Source organism: Notolabrus celidotus, chromosome 5 (assembly GCF_009762535.1).
Source record: "Notolabrus celidotus isolate fNotCel1 chromosome 5, fNotCel1.pri, whole genome shotgun sequence".
In the NCBI taxonomy this organism is placed as follows: domain Eukaryota; kingdom Metazoa; phylum Chordata; class Actinopteri; order Labriformes; family Labridae; genus Notolabrus; species Notolabrus celidotus.
Genome location: NC_048276.1, coordinates 11,180,778 through 11,198,748, shown reverse-complemented (window position 1 = coordinate 11,198,748; position 17,971 = coordinate 11,180,778). Strand labels below are relative to the sequence as shown.

At 39.3% G+C, this 17,971-nt stretch overlaps 1 protein-coding gene across 1 annotated transcript in view; it reads left to right on the top strand.

Annotated features, from left to right (window-relative positions):
- Nucleotides 1-17,971, top strand: part of nrxn2a (neurexin 2a) — a 149,187-nt gene that overhangs the window by 18,408 nt on the left and 112,808 nt on the right. Inside the window, exons 2-3 of the mRNA XM_034683753.1 lie at nt 12,832-13,965; nt 16,042-16,062. Coding sequence (XP_034539644.1) covers nt 13,263-13,965; nt 16,042-16,062 — 724 coding nt within the window. The 5' untranslated portion in view covers nt 12,832-13,262. The remainder of the gene's footprint in view (nt 1-12,831; nt 13,966-16,041; nt 16,063-17,971) is intronic.

Below are 17,971 nucleotides of genomic sequence, written 5' to 3'. Positions count from 1 at the left end.
AGATGGCGTAAAAGTAGGCCAAGTTATTCATCAGCTCAAGCAAAGTCATGATGTCGATTTTTCAGCAGAGGCATTAAACAACTGTCAAGCAGCCAAGAAGTGTGGTGTCACGGAGTGTGATGTCCAAAAGGTGGTGAGCCTGAGGAGAGCGAGCACAAATGGACCATCTCAAAAATTCTATTCAATTCAAAGAAGTTTATTAATCCGTTTAGGAACTTAATTCAGCAAAAACAAACAGATAAATTATTTTCCTGTTCCTTAAGCAGGCGCCTCCATGAGATGACAGAAGAGAGTTAGTATATTACTAAAAAACAGGTCAAAGGTACGTTCATCAGCAGAGCAGTCATCCAGCTGAAAGCTGCAGAGATCACCATAGAGGCCATCTGTGGCTGCTTTTTTAAGACAGATGACCTTGTGACTGATGAACTACAGGTTAATTCCTTTGCTAAATACTGCTACCACAAAAGCTTCATGTACATGTAATTACATTTTGAATTTAATATGACTGTTAAATCCAAAATTTTAAAAAATTGTCAAAAAACACCTTTTATACTTGAGAAAGTTGGCCATCATTCCCAGGAGCTTGTAATATGATAAGATGATAATAAGCTTGATATGTTTCCAATTCAATCAGATGTAAAAAATTCACTAATTATCATAAAGATGTTTACCTCATTGAACAACACCTTGAATTCATAATTGATGTCAAAAACAGATTTATATATTAAGCTAGCGGAATTCTGCTTTCTACTGTCAATACCTTCAGAAAATCAATCATATCCCTCATTCAACCAGGCTGCTTTATTCCACTTCATTGGCTCCACTAATAGTTTGATTATTACAGAGTCTTATCCAAACTCCTGCTGGTTGTGACTTGATGTGATGACTGAATTTGGCAGTGTGGGAGGAAGAAGACGTTGAAGACGGGTAGCAGTGCCCAGGGGAGACATATTGGGCTCATCCAATGAGGAACACAAACTGTGACCTGCCTGTGAGAGAGTTGATGATTCAGATCACATTTATGGCATCAATCTGCTGAACCCTCATTTTATCTCTGTCGGTGTTCCTGCGCATTTAAAATCATTAATGAGCTTATAGCAGCCATGTCTATAATCTTTTTATCTATTTATAAATGCCTGTGTGTCTATTTGTACTGTATTAATCTGCTCTGGGTACAATACCACAATATAACTCACGTACAAGCCAACATGATTATAAAATGAATAGCCTGTCATAGTGGTAGTACCGATTTTAAGCCTTCCTGCTGCATTTCATTGACATTTCTGCGATGTCCAAGCTATGCAAATTTCTCCTAAAACTGACAGTTTTTCTTTTGGAAGCCAAAGTGCTGACACGCTGTGGACTCAGGGTTTGATGGAGCGTTGAAAATCTCCTGGTCACTCTCTTTGTCTGCCATGCATCAGTAGCTCTCAGTATGCTGACCCGTGGTCCCTCGGGAGGACAACAAGCTGCAAAACTCAGGAGATTACACAGTTACTCAACTACATTCATGATGACTGTTGTGTCTGTTATTTGAAATATTCATGACTAACTCTATTTGTACTCTATTTTTGTCCATAAAAGAGGAAAACATAGATGCAATTAACAGGACTGAGATGAACCTCTTGTGTACGATCTCCTTGGGCACACATAAAATATGAAGGGGTAAATACATTTCGAACTGAAATATTAGAGGCAGAAATATGTTTGAATTCTGGATTATCAGCAGGACTCTTTCATGCCCCTGTGTTTTGTCCTCTCTGGAAAAAAGGTGTTTATCTTTTTCTCTGGGTTATTTGAAGAAATCAATTCCCAGTTACCCTCTGTAATCACTTAAACATGCAACTAGACAGATGCATAAATGATTCATTATGAGACAGCAAACAAAGCGAAACATTTTTTTCATCTTTCATCAGCTCCGTGGTTGATGAGAGCATGAGCTATGAAATGTTAAAACAGGGGAAAAGAAACTCTTTAGAAAAATATTTTGGCTCATAGACAAGGTTCTGATGCTGCAGTCTAGATGGATAGTGCCTTTTAAAGATGCACTACTCTCCTGAACATTTCAGAACTTTGTCTGGGTGGGCTACATGTTTTAACGCACACACATTTTTCACCCTAAATTTATGGAGACTATTTCTTGTCAGCCTCATGTAAAATTCCCGCAAGAAGCCGAGGCGTTTGAACGCAGCTGGTAAAAGTCAAGAAAATTCATCACAAGAGTATAGGAGTGATGACGTTCATGTTGAGGAGTTTCTCTGCTTTATACTCTGTGCTGTTCGCCTCAGTTGTCTCTATGATGCTTTTTATGGAAGTGCCCTTACACATGTTGGAATAATTTTCCCGATCAAGTACAGATTAATTGATTTGATAAGCGTCTAATCAAACACGCATTTTTGTTTTCATTTTCTATCTGGTAGAAAAAACATCTGATCTTGTGTTACAGTCATCCATCAGTGAGTTGTTTTTAGAGGTAAAGCATATTTTGATGTGAATCAATCGGCCAAAGGTGTTGCACCCAGCAGAGATGCTCAGCTGGGGGCTGCGACTTTGCTCCAGGTCTCCACAAGCTCTTTTTTTTTGGGGGGGGAAGCAAATACACAACTGCTGCCAACAATGACACAGACACGAATGTTGAGAATTTTAAACAGGACATTTCTTCATCTTTAGATACAAAGCCAGCAGACTGGTGAAGTGCCACCTGACCATGTGGACATTCTTGTTTTTCTCTGTAAGAACAAGTAAGCAGAAAACTGGTCCATATAGGTACACCTTCATATGATCTGTAACTATTCAATACTGTCAGTTATATGCATTGTGTTGCAGTGGAAAATATGATTTAGGGGACAAAAACACATTTGGTAATGATTTGGAAATACGTTTTTTTTATGAGTAATCAATATTTTATAGTTAACATTTCCAAAGACTGATCACAGACAATACTTAACATTTGTATCCCTAGTCCCTATGAAAAACACTCCTCCTGCTCCTGCGCGTGCTACCCTGTCCGCACTGTTAGGTGTATTCGTTCAGACGGGTTGATTCAAAGTTTTGTATTATTGTTATCATTGTCTCTATTTTTGATAAGTAGTCATAACTATAAAAGTTTAATTTCAGCAGTTTATTTGAGTCTTATCTCTACTTCAGGAGTAAGGATCTTCAGAAGCGACTAATTTTCCTTTTTGTTTCAACTAGGACTGTCATGATATCAACATTTCTTATCACAATCAACATGGCCAAAAAAATCACTAACAATAATATTTCAATATTTATTGAAAACTTGGGGGTAAATAAAGTTATCAGACAGTAAACAATGTCAAATTAGTTATCTAAGTGTGGCTTAAGTTAGCAGAGCTAGCACCGCCAACTTTCTGTCCTCCTTGCAGGTAATGTCCACATAATGAAATCCAAACTGGAGTTTTTTTCAGTTGCAGTTTTAACAGATGCAGAAAATAAGAGCAGCACCAGCACAGAGTTCTCTTCCCTTTAACTTTTCAACCCGTCTTGTAACACAGACAATGCACATACCTTGCTGCAGTTTGTGTTGTTGCTTTGTGTCTGTTTTCTTTTGGCTGGTGTCTCCTTCCCTGAGCTGCTTGTGTGTTTAAAGGTGACATATCACGCTTTTTTCATCAATATATATTGGTCTAAGAGGTCCCCAAAACATGTATTTGAAGTTTATGCTCAAAAAAACACTTTGAAATCAGATTTTGGCATGCCTGAAAATCCCTCTTCTTCAGTCCTTCTCAGAACACTCTGTTTTCTCTCTGACCACGCCCCCTCAGGAAGTGGGTGTGGCCTCGGCTGTCCAGCACGTTGATCTAATGTTAACATGTTGGCTGAATATACACGGCTGCTCAGAGATCACGTTACTTCAACCCTCTGAATCTGATCCAGAATCTGATCCTGACGGAGAGGCACCTGTAGCAGGACCTTTCTGAACGATTGGTCATAGATTGAGTGTTTCTTGTTGTTTTATTTATCAGTATGTCGACGTGTGTCTTGATACACAGCTACGAACATGTAGCTATGTGGCTATGCTAACTAGCGATAACACTTATCCATGATAAATAAAAATCATCCATTAGATCTTCAAATCTGCAGACGTGGGGAGTAAAACCGAACTTTGTGTTTATTAAGACAGCCTGCAACTAGCATGCCTCCCTCCTTAGCTCCTTGTTAGCACACATTTGTGCAGGTAAATGAAAAACGGAGGGGGGATTCAGTTTTATTTTATACAGTCTATGGGCTGAACAATCTCTGAGCTCTGACTCCGTGACAGACCGGATATTGTTGTTACGTAACAAAAACACGGAAGTCTGAAACGGCTTGTTTCACACACATTTACAGAAAGGTGGAGGAATCAAAACAGGGGCAGAATGGATTTTTTTAATTCTCGGGGGGTTTGTAGACATGCCAGGGACACATATTTCAGGTAGAGAACCATTAAAAAGTCCATTTTGCATGATATGTCACCTTTAAACATCCCTTGTTGTCTGCCGTCTCTTCTGCTTTTCTCTGCCGTTAACTGGTCAGCTATCAAACACCAATCTAATGTTTTGTGCTCTCCAAATAGATTGAGTAATTTTGAAAATGTCCTCCATGTTGTCTAACAATACTGTCAGAAGATACCGTTTGTGTCAGATTGTCAACAATTGTAGACAGTACACTAAATGTGCCATAACTCATTTCTGCGGATCGATTTGATGTATATGATACGTGTGATCAGGTTGTCCATAGCGTTGCCTTTGTCATTCAGAATTAATAACTGTTGTCAAGGGGCTTTGACCAATCAGAATCAAGTAGGTAACACAGCCGAAAGATTAATAAGAAATCTGGGTAATTATGCAACGGAACAACTCCTCTCAGCTCTGTGTTGCAGTTTCAATTGCCTTAAGAAGTTCTTTTTATTTGTGTTTACTGTGGATGCTATGCTTGTTTTGTCAGTCCTAATAGAAATGATTCCCAGCTGCTGCTCTGTGCAGCTTTTATCTTGTTTCAGCTCATTGTTTGAATGTTTCAGTCTCACTGCTCGCTCTCACCACGACTTCCTATAAACCTGTAGACAGAGAAAACAAACAACACAAACTCACAATCATCTTTGTGAGTTTGTTTTTCCATCAAATTACTGGCTATTTACTCCTCTTGTTTTGGTATATATAAAAAAAGAAAAACAAGGTAAGATCATTGGTCATCACGGAAAAATACAGGGAGATTGGCTTAATTCAAAAAAATAAACAAGTGGATGGCATAGCTTCTATAGAAAGTTGTTCTTATAATCCCAGCAGACTTTGGGGCGGAGTGTCAGCCTATGCAGCAGCTTGAGAGCCAATCAAAAGTTGCGCTTCACTGCATCAGAAAATGTACACCACAGTGTTGTATTTCTGTTATATTCACATGGTCATGGGAAAATGTATGCTCTCATATATGCAGCACCTAGATGTCACAGAGTCTGCATTAGGTGTGTATGTGTATGCAATGTTTTCTCCAAGCATCAGTCAGACTCTAAGCACTCAGGCTGAGGGGGTAAAAGATTACAGTGGTGTGCTGAGGAGTCGTTACTTGCAGCACAGCTTTTACTCAACGCACAGACCCATGACAGACCCGGGCCTCTGCTAGATTGGGCGTGCATATTGAGCACAGTTTTCCCCACGTTGGCTCCTATAGGCCTGTTTTGAATTGCTTTCATAGTCTTGCAGGCTCCATTTAGAGAATGACGGGGTGTTCAACCTCCGTTGGTCCTCTAATAGGAAAACTGATGGGCGAAAAAAAAAAAATGGGCTAAACTGCAGGAGAACAATATCCATGCAGTACATTGAGGTGCAAATGCTGCATTTTCCTATAATGTGAGCCGAAAATCTGTTTGGGAAAAGCTGTAGGTAAGACTGATGATTTCAGAGCACTCAGAGTTAATTAAAGTGCTGAAATAAAACCCGAGCAGGCAACATGGCAGGAAGACCCTGAGCCTGTCTCCCAAACAAACTCTATCATCGTACAGTAAAGTTCCTCTAGCAGCCAATTACAGACGTCATATATGGTTAAATCATGCATACTGTACAAAGGCAGAAGGAAAACATAAAACACAGACAATTACTGCCACATCACACAGAAATACTTTCAGACTCTTTCCTAAATCCACACCATAGATTCTGATGCACATTGTTAGTGCATGAACATGGTTTCTTTAGCTTAAGCTCTCCTCCCAAATTACTCCCCGCTCAGTTAAAGAACTTATTTCTCAGAGTTAAACGTTCCAGAGTGCATTCGAGGCAGTTGAGTCAGTTGTGTCATTTCATTCAGCCCTGTTTTGCTCTTTCACCTGTTTATCCACTCAATTCTACAGAGAGTTACTTTAAGATCACCGCTGTGTTCACTCAAACATCCCTGAGTATCACACCATGATCCCTGTTGTTCTGTGTCAGCCGTGGATTTGAGCACAAACTGTTTACTCCGTCTCCCTGCAGCGTGGAGTCTGTGGGATATCTGCACATCCACAATCGGGAGCAGTGGGACCTCCAACCCGTCTGCCGGCCCCTCTGTCCTTCCCCAGGTTCACAGGTTCAATCTTTTGTAGCAGCGACTTATTCATGCTGAATGTATCCAGCAGTGTAATGCTGCTCCTGAACAGATAGACCCTGAAGATGTTCCATTTAGGAGAATATATATATTGATTGAGCAGAGCAAGCTGGGTGGTTGAAATGGTTTTTAGGTAGAGAGCCTTAAATTCTCAATTTCTCAGTGACCAACTCTCATATATCCTTATTCTTGACTGTAGGGCTTCAGCATTGTGAAGTATTCAGAGAAATGCCTATTTCTGTAGAGAAGTGAGGACTGTGCCTGGCCTCTCGCTCTGTAATATAATCTTATTTCCAAAAAAATATTCCAATTTTCTTTCTCAAATCATCTCATTTGTGGCAAATTTCTGCTTTTTTTTGTTATTCATCATTTCCCTGAAGCACTATTATCTGACATCTACAACAACTCTTGAACAGAACCAGGGTAGAATCTATTATTTGGAAAGGATTCTTTGAAATGCATGCTCCATGTATTTTATGTCCATGGACACTTTCTCAAAGACTGTCATATCATGTCCTTATGTAGCTTTTAGTCATTTTTAATTGTATGGTGCTATTTGTACTTTTCTTTTCTTCTCTTTTTTGTTTTGGTTTCTCCTCTATCTTCTTATTCTGATCTTATTTTACCCTATTTTATCTTTTTTTAATCTTGATCTTTTTAGGGAGCCTTTTTAACATCTGACAATGGACTACGGATGCAAACTCGCCTTTTGGCAAACTCTGGCATATTTACAGAAGCGTTAATTAATATGCATGGTCCTTTTTAAATGATAAATACATAAATGAAATAAAAGGCTGTGACTCATGAGTTACGGGCAGCTGTCCATTAACCAGACGATCGGCAGGAAGATCCCTGACTCCTCTAGTCCAGATGCCAAATTGTCCTTGAGCTTATGATGCTGAACTCCAGTTTGCTCATATAAGCAGAGCCTTGGTGTGTGAATGTGCTTGCATCTTAACTTGACAGGCAGGTTTGCACTTGGCATAGCAGCCTCCTTCATCACAGTGTGGACATGTGTGAATGGGTGAGTGATGACATGTAGTAGAAAGCTCTGTAAGTGGTCAGGAGACGAGAGAGGTGCTATAAATGTGCAGAGAATATATCATTCACATCAACTAGGCACGTGTGTGCATGTTCATACAGTACGGGATTTAACAATAAAAGGCCCATATTTATGTCACATCAAATCTGGCACGAGTCCTGATTTCAAAGACTTGAAGAGGAGAGGACTCAAACTTATTCACTAATAAAGACCGCTTCTTGTTTTTGTAACTTTGTTTGATATAAGGCCCTTATAATTAATTCACTTTGAAGCAGCTGCCACATGTTCACTCGCATGTGCGTTACTGTGTCGTCTTTTTCAGCAACAGTCCTGTCAAAGAGGTGCAGTGAATCATGAGAATTGCTCTCAGATATCTTGGAGTAAATGCAAGAAAGAGCAGTGCAACATGTTCAAGATAAAAAAAGGAACCACTGAGGAGAAGACAGAGACAAACTCGAACTATAAGGGACATCTTTCTAGGATGTACCCAGAAAGGTAAATTAGATATTATAGTTAGTTGGACCGTTGCTGTTAGAGAGCTTCAAGCTAACGGTACTGTTCCAAGATGTTTGGTCAGTAAAAATGATATTGATATCGGGCTGGCTGTAGGTGTTTTTGAGTTCATAAGACACCTGCAGTGATCGTACTGCAGAAGAATCGATGATTGTGCATCCCCATTAAGAGAGATACAGTACACATTTATGCACAACTCACAGTGCTGTGAGTTCATTGATCATTTAAATCTCCTGATGTGCATTCTCAGAATCTAATACTAATAAATGAAGAGTGTTTTCTACACATTCAAAAGGTCCAACACAGTCAGTCCAGATTCAGTCAATAGGTTAGAGTGAAACAGCGGTCCTCTTTATACATCTTCAAGTAATGAGGATTGACTCTGATTCAACTTGGATTCTACCCTGGTGACTCAGACTTGAGGTATTATTATTTGACCACAGTAGTTATAGCAGAAGTGGTGACTCGAGTACAGGCATTGGGAAACTACAATAACAAGTGTTTTCTTTTTTGTTCCATAATGGTATCATTAGCAGAACAAAAGCAGATTACAGTGCTGGGTAAAAATTGTGAGCCAGGTTAAATTCTAGCTGTAATCCAGCCCAAAAACCAGACCAGCAGACCTCCTTATATTTGCATTGTAGTAGTCGTAATCATTTTCAATAGGGAAGGAGGCAGACTGAAGCGTGTGTTTATGGTGGGGGGGAGGATAGGGGATGAGGGATGGGGTAGGCCCACTGAAATGTAATTAATTCCCCACCCATAGTTCTCCCCCTGCTAGATTTCAACCCTGATTTGTAATTAGCCTGTTGTTTTTAATGAAGAAAGAACACGTTACCCAGTGAGAAAAGCCATTAAAATAAAGAGGAGGCGATGTTACATGTTACAATAACGACTACCTTTCTTGACTTGATTCATCTACGTTATTACGGTGTGATCAATACTAAGTCCTCAGTGAACGAGCAATCGGATGACCCCAGGTCTACACACCTAGGACCTCAATTTGAGCTTTGTATTGGATTTTCATTACAAGTGCAATGGCTGTATTATCAATTCAGTCACCCAAACAACCCTGTTAGAGACAAAACACATCAGAAGGTGAAGTAAGAGCTGTGTTTCCTGTGTACATAGGTGCGTTTTTGTAAAGATGGTTGTATTTTTACATGTGATACTGTAGGTTTCCTTAAAAAAAATCTGAATTTTATAGGTGCTTGAAAAGAAGCATTTTTTCCAGAAATCCCATCACAAGGCAGCCTATACTTAAGCTTAGGATGTGTGCTGAGTCAGCTGAAAAGTCTTCTTTTTTTTATTTTTTTTATACAAGTGCAGAGAAACGACATTGCCAGACAGTATCACAGAGGGCTCCGTTGGGAAACAGGCGGCTGTATGTTTCATCCGCCCTGTGTGTATTAGCCTAATAGTCCCTGAGATAGTTTGAGTGTCTCTGAAATTGATGTTAGCATCAAAAAAGCACAAACAAAACAGGAGTGGCTGATGAACACAGGAAACGCAGGGGATTTCAAAGATGTAAAGCAAACAAATATAAAGGATAAAAACACTACATTAAAGTTCCCTGTGAGGTCTGTAGGCTTAACAAGGGCCCTGCATGCAACCATTAAGCGGGGGGTTAGCTAAATAGTTATATGGCTAACTATAGCCTAATATACGTCTGTTGTTGCTAGGCACATTTTTTAATACCAACTTTATATAAACTAATTTTCTATAACTATATGAATGTAGCAGGTGGGTTATGCTACTTCACATTATTACTTCATCTAGTGCAATACCTCATAACCATGTGCAGTATTGTAAATTATTCCATAACATATTTTATTATTATATTCATCTACTACATGTGCACTCTGGCTTAGGCTAATTTTAACTTATTTCATGTCTTTAAAAATACTTCTTTACCTTTCTTTGTACAGATAGTATTTTTATTTTTATTTTGAATTTTTGGATTTGTGTTGCGGTTTCTATATTTATTGCCCTTACTGTCTTGTGTCCTTACGGTCTTGTTAAGTACCAGTGTTCCATTCACCACGTCAAATTCCTTCTGTGTGCGAGCTCACTTGGCAATAAAGCTGTCTCGAATCTTAAATCTTGAATTATCTTAAAATACAGTTGCTAAATTTAAGATTAGCCTAAGGTAAACTCAATCTCAGTTTACATGGGTGTACAGTATAAACAGCAATTTGATGTGTATGTGTATTCAATTTTGTGACATTTATGGAACATTTCACTCTTTCAAATGGCTAATTTTGTCTATTTATATTTAATTTGGTATAAAATAATTATAATAAATCAGATTAAATAATAATTATTTTTGCTTAACTGTGTTGTTGTTTTATGTTTAGCTTCCCTGGCAGATGATGTATATTATCTATCATCATCACCCGTGTGGATGTATCTGCTCCCACATTAGGGGGCATTTTGTGTGTCTTACAAGGACATGTTGCAGCGCATGTCGCTCCTGATGAGTGTTAATGAGAGCTGCTGCAGAACAGTTTTATCATGTGGCGAGGCCATGAAGCTGAAAGCACCACATGCCTCCTTCCTTTTTCAGGCACGATAATATTAATGTGTTGTTTGTGTAAATCAAAGCTAGCTGAATTCCAGCACTTTTACAGAGCTGCAGCAAGGCTCTGAAAAAGGTTTCGCGCAGTGTACCTGACCCTGGAAAATTGCAATTCATCGTGTGAGGAGGGTGTCAGATTTTATGACCTTCCACCATACAGCTATTCCCATGATAAAGCCGTCTATCAGAAGGGTTTTCTCCCAGCCTGGAGCTTTCCGAGACTTTGGGGAGAAACTTTGATTTATTTGTCGTGTTGCACTCCTTCTTGCGACATCTACACCAATAGAGGAGGACCCAATAGAGGCTGCTATTCCCTGCAGACTCAAACACATATTATATTTCTTTCTGTGGCAGAGATGAAATTGGGCCAAACTTGCATGAAATGTCTCCGCTCCTGGTGGAGAAACCTCTATAAACGACAAAGAACTCAGTTTAACATAAAGACTATTTCTTGCTTCATAAAAAGTTATCCTTTTTGCAGTTTATTGCAAACCTTGGAGCTTGACTAGTATTATTTACAGCAGTTTGTATTTTTTGTGGGCTGATTGATTTTGTTTGGGTGGATCAATACTTGTATGTACACTGCTACAGTATGTGTTTTCCCTCTCTGTTTCTGAGGAGACAGGGTGACATTGGTGCATTATGTGAATGCTAAGAGCAGAATTCATTGTATACCCTGCTTCCTGAATCAAACATGTTGTGAGCTTGATCAGACGTCTCCTGTATGGCATTCTGTACACTGTGCAGGCATCCTTGAGATCTACATTATTTTTACGCTCTGTTGTGCAAATTGCTTGTAATAGATTGCAGCTGCATATTGTTTTGATCACCTATAATTGGATCACACATTGGTATAACTCTTTTTATGTGTCTTTAATAGGTTTTGGACAGCAGCGGAGTTCTTTGGCACAGAGGAATAAGCTATATCAGGCTGTGACTGCTCAGACAGTGCTTGTCTGTATAATTTTTATTGTTGGCTTTGTTCTCTGGCGGGAAATCTTCTTTAATACTGTAATGAAAAGATAAATAAATGTCACCTTTTTTTCCTTTAAACCTTTTGTGAGTAGATTTTAACAGGTTATGAAACAGACTAAAAGTGATATTGATACTCCTACATTTCCTACACAGGGGAACAGATCATAATGACTAATGTAGATTCTTCTTTCTGGTTTCATTTAATATCTGTTACCGCAGCCACCAGGTTAGTGTCAGAATAAAGGGATTGTGGCGTGCAGACCGGTGTGCTATTGTTTGCTTATTCCACTGACAGATCTGCAGTGAGTGATATGTGTGACAGCTTAAAAGAAGCAGGATGAGACTTCTTGTCAGAAAATACTTTAAAATACAAAACCACTTTGTTTAAAGGAGTGATCAAATCCAACACAAACCTAAAACACTTGATGATTATGCACAGTTATAGAAACAATGAGCTGGAGCAAGTTGCCTTTTCTTGATGCATGACTTTGTTTGCGTCCCTACCAGCAGCCTGGGAGGTGTACCCCTCCTTTTTATTTCTATTTCTACAATGTATTGAGTTTGTTTGTTTGTTTGTTTTTTAACACAGACCTCTTCCTTTTCATCTCTCCAAGCCTCTGGCCTGCGTGTGTTGTTTAGCTGTAATGTCTTAGCTGGAGCCCGAGGAGCGCAGAGGGCTTAAGGGGCTCAAAGTTAGCGGGGCCATGGATCGTACCAAAACATCTGCTAGGAGGGGAGGCTCATGATATGGACTTTTTTTTCCCCCCACTAGTTTTGGAATCAAGCACAGGTCTCAGTTAACTAAAGAGGGACTGGTTGTTTCTTTTTCTGCTTGAATGCTGAGACATGAGGTGGGGTGCCAGGACTGAGATGCTTCTTGGCCCATGCATCATGTTGAGTCTGTTGCTGGAATCTTTATGCAGGAGCCAAGATGTTGAAAACTCCCCATTAAAAACTACAGAATACTGAATTATGGATTTTTACAACAAATAATCTCTCAATCTTCTTCCATCCTTTAATACTATTTTAATGATTTGTTAGATTTTGTAATTATTTATGACTGCAGATTATTTACCTTTTTTGTGCAATCAATTGTTGAAGAATTCTGTCCAAGCTATTCATTACTCGCTTTTCTTTTATGTCTCAGGATTCTGGGAGGCTGAGAAGAATGAAGGCTGTACCTAAGCCGCATGCCTAGCTAACCCATGGGGAACTGACAGGAACAGTGCTGGATGGAGGCCAAGACATTGGATGGCGAAGACGGGGAAGCGCGCTGCATTGTGGATCACTTGTGTTGTTTGTTCTCATTCTGTGCTGATCCAAAGTAGATGCAAAGTATTCTGCAATGTGCCTGGTTTGCTTGCTCTGTCACGTGTCACCCATGGAGAGATGGCAGAAAGAATCAGGGTAGGAAGTAAAGGCTAAAGAAACTCTTCTTCTGCATGTGGGAGCTGCACTCTTAATTCTGCAAATTTTAGGCTGAGGAAAAAAAAAAAGTCTCGACACAAGGTAGTATTCCCCCTGTTAGATTCATATGAATTAGACACCACACACTTGTAGTTGTAGATAGTAGCCATAATGAACAGGTGTAAAGGCAACACCTCCTGGTTATTGTTGTTAGCTGGGTTGGTGCTAACAGGACTGGCCTTAGAGTATGAAGGGGTTCCAGGTCAGTGGACACGCTACGCCCAGTGGGATGCTAAAGCCACAGGTGAGCTGAGTTTTATTCTGAAAACCAACATCAGCAAAGCCCTGGTGCTGTACCTGGATGATGGAGGGAACTGCGACTTCCTGGAGCTTCTAATCGCAGACGGTAGACTCCAATTGCGCTTCACCATCCACTGTGCTGAGCCAGCTTCCATTCACACTGAGACGAGAATCGATGACCAGCGCTGGCACAGAGTCCTCCTCACTCGTAATTTCAAGGAGACTAAGCTAATTGTCGACAACGAGGAGAAAGATGCCGAGGTGAAGTCCAAGAGGAAAGAGATGGTGGTGGCCAGTGACCTCTACGTGGGCGGAATCCCTCCTGATGTCCGTCTCTCCGCTCTGACGTCCAGCACGGTTAAATATGAGCCGCCGTTCCAGGGCCTTATAGCCAATGTGAAACTGGGGGAGGCTCTTCCTCTGCTGTTGGATGGTCAGGCTGTTCTCAGTGATTTGGAGTACATATGTGATACACACTCTCCATGTGGCGACAAAGGCCTGTGCTCCGTCAACCAGGGAGAGGTCCTGTGTGACTGTATCAACACCAGCTTCAGGGGGAGGTACTGCCATGAAGGTAAGACCGCTATCGCCTTTTAATGTAGTTTTTTTTTTGAAGCATTAGCATTTTTATATTTTTTGCTAAATGATTTTGGTAGTCAGTCTGCATATCATTTAAAAGTGTCACCTTGAACAAGTGTTTGTGGGATTTTGAGATGGAGGCATGATTTTATTTGTATTGTTTTGTTGAACAGACGCTAATTTGGCTGCAATCCTGGTATGTACCAAAGTATTATCATCGGTCGAGCAATAGCACTGGTAGGAAAATATCCTGCACTTTGCTCTAAAAAAATAAAATAAAAAATTATATTGGAAACATTAAAATATGATTTATAATTTTCTGTTAAGTTCATACTTTTGTGTTATTTCCATTTTGTTCTGCAATTTAGCATTACCTTTTCCAGTGAAAATGCTTGGCCGGCTTATAAATAGTTAACATCTCTTATTAATCTCCCTTCCATAAGCACATGGTCCAGACCCTCATTCAGCTCCAGAGGTTAATCAATAAAACCCATTTTAAAGCAGACCAGGTCAAAGTATGCCATCACAGTACTACTTACAGGCTGCTTGGGCGTGTCAGTCCAGCTCTCTCAGCAATTACCTCCACAAGTCATAATAGATAACAGCCTCCTAATGTAACTAATGTGTGAAACACTGGCATCTGACAGGCTACTAGATTGATTTTTTTTGTTCTGGAAAGTCCACAAAACAGTCAGAGCAGAACTTTCCAATTAAGACCTTTTGAAATCCTGGTTACTTATTAAAAAAGAGAAGTTAAAATATGTAATTAAGGCACTGTGAGGAGGAGTTTGTCTGAAGAGGTCCTTAGATCAACACACCATAACATAAAAGTTCCTCACAGAGTCTTTAATAAAAGACTTTTGACTAATGTGCCAAGTTTCCCTTGTGCAATAATACATTTATATGTTTACTTTAGATTGAAGTGACTTATAAATGACATATCTGTGAAAGAATTACAAAATTAATGTGGAACTATTCAAATTTGTTTCGCTTCCTGGTCAGTAACACAAACACCAGGCCAGTTAATTGACACAGATCATAATGACTAATGCAGATTCTTCTTTCTGGTTTCATTTAATATCTGTTACCGCAGCCACCAGGTTAGTGTCAGAATAAAGGGATTGTGGCGTGCAGACCAGTGTGCTATTGTTTGCTTATTCCACTGACAGATCTGCAGCGAGTGATATGTGTGACAGCTTAAAAGAAGCAGGTTGAGACTTCTTGTCAGAAAATACTTTAAAATACAAAACCACTTTGTTTAAAGGAATATTAAACGATTGCCAATCAAGGAAAATTAATAGAAAAAGTCAAATATTAATGCATTTAAAATATAATAAATAAATAAGAATTAGTTCATTGATGGAACATAATTTTGCACAAATAGGTAAATCTTGAAAGGCTTCATAATTAATGTAATAATAGAGTATATTAGCAAAATACGAACAAAATATATTTAAAAAAGGGAATCAATAAAAATAACAACGCTTCAATTTTATTAGTGCTTATTTTTTAATATTTGGTTATTTCTTTTTACATTTCTGAATTTATTTTTCTTTGATTCCTTCCATTTGTTATATTCTATAAGTCTTTTATGGGTGATGATATCCCTGGTTTAAAGAATAAAGGAGGATCCTGGCGGTCCTGCAAACTAACAGCGCATCTTTTCATACCGTGCATTGTAATAGCTGTTCTTAGACCGGTACACTGTTATGTTAAGATTTATACTGTCTATAATGACAGCATTTATCTGCTTTTGTATAAAGAGATGCCTTTAAAATTGGGATGGATATATGTGAATGACTTTTAAATCTCATAATACATGTTATCATTAACCAAAACTGTTTGGTAAATATAAAGAATTCATGATAAAATGCCGACATTATTGTCCGTGCTGTTAATGCTGTAACCTTTCTGGAAAAAGGAAATGCGTGTTGGTTTAAAGGTTAATTAAGGAAAACATGAAATATCTATCATCTGTGGTGATTCATATGGAGATAATGGACAGGTAGCTGTTGAATATTCAATATCCTGCAGTCATTAAATCTGTCTATTTGTCTTTGCTCTCCTGCAGCTGTCCAGAAAGAAGTGGAAGGTAAGACAATGCATAATATAATGAGCATAATGATGAGCATAATTTGTTTTTCGTGATGCTCTTATTTGCAGAGGCTATTACCCACTGCTGCCTCAGTGTGTGAGAGTATGTTTGCTTATTATTATCAGGTTGTTATTGTCAGTTTGGACTGCAGTTCTGACATCCTACATATTAAGCTGAAAGGAGATATACTATCACCGGTCACAGGGTCACAGAGGAAAAAGCACTTAATGTGCTGAATGCTCATTGTGTGTATAATCAGTGTTCTCAAGGTGACTGGAGGGGTCTGCAGAGTACGTGGGTGTCGCACGATATGGGGAGCATTCATATACTGCATCACAGAGAAAATGACTGTACAGATATGCTTTGTTTTATTATTTATAACTCCTGTGTTTTTCCTCTCTCTTCAGTGCCTATATTCCTCTTCTAAACTACTCTATAATGTGAAGCTTTACACAGTCATTAAAGCCTTATATGCTATTATACTCTATGGTCAATAAGTGGAGTGATTATAGCATAAATCCTCTCATTTCTAAGGCCTTGACATTAATCAAATTATTATTATAATAGCAATATGATGTTTTTAGGTGCATTCACAATTATTTTCCTTAAAAGGAACAAATCCACTTTGGCAGAAACTGAGACATTTCTGTCAGTACGTCCAACGTTTTAACTGGCCACAGCTTAACAGGATTTGTTTCTAATGAGGTGCCCATACCGAACGTGAAAATGAAGATCGAAAGTGGGGAGGGAGATTTGTTTAGTCGGCATCAGAGCGAGACATCCATCTCCCCAGTAAGGACTGCTGGTTGTGGTGAAAGGGCAGCCAACAGGCTCGGGAGACCCGCAAGATGCACTGAGCCACTGCACATTATAAATCACTGTTGCCAACTGAAATGCACCGACCCTGCACACCTGTTTTCTGAAATCCTACCTCTGACTGTTTGGCATATTAGAATAAGCAGCATATTGCACATTTTTATATTCTTCTTCTTCTTCCCCTATTTGCAGAATCCCCTTAAAAACTGTGGTATTTATAATATTAGATATGTAGCTTTTTTTAAAGTAGGTACATATTTCAGGAGAAGTTCGTAATGCAAGGTTAGGAACAGCATTTAAGTTAGACTAAGTGACTATGGTAAGTGGTTGTATGCTTCAGTAAAAGTTAATAGGTTTCATCTCAGCACTATTTCCAAAAACAGGCATTAATCATTCTTAATAAGAGCAAAGATGGCATGGCTCTGCTCCCAGCAAAAACGCAGACATTATTAAATGATATGCTGCAAAGAGAGCACATCACAATGTTTATTGGATTAAAGCTCGACATGGAGACAATCCCCAATGCAGAATGCATGAAGACAACAATGACAGCAGCAGAATCACACTCACCAGATGCCTCTTTTCCTATCCTTCATACTCCATGTGCTACTCGGCAGTAAGTCTTTGTTGTTCTTCCACCGACAGAAATAGACAAATCTATGCATACGCTAAATCGCCTCCTTCCCCCAGAGATGGCAAAGATGGTAACCCATATGCTATATTTGGTTGTGGCTGAGGGTTTTAAGTGGTGCAGGAATTATCTTTATTTGTGTGAGGAAGTGCTTTAAAGCTTTTTCACAGCAGGTGAGTCCTCCCAGTCATTCCTCTACAGTACACTGCACGTGGGCTCCCTTCGATCCGTGCGGACAATGGCCATGGTGGGGCGTGCTCTAATGCCCAAAGAGTGCAGCATCCACTGATGTTTTGTGAGCAAAATAAAAAAAATTGAGGTCTGTGAATGAGAGATAAGGACAGCCACCTCACAAGGCAGAGGCAGAACACAGAGAATCTCTCAAACGTAAAGGAAAACCTTACACAGCACACACATGCCAAGCACAAAAACACAGTGACACTGTTTTGTTTGTCTTCA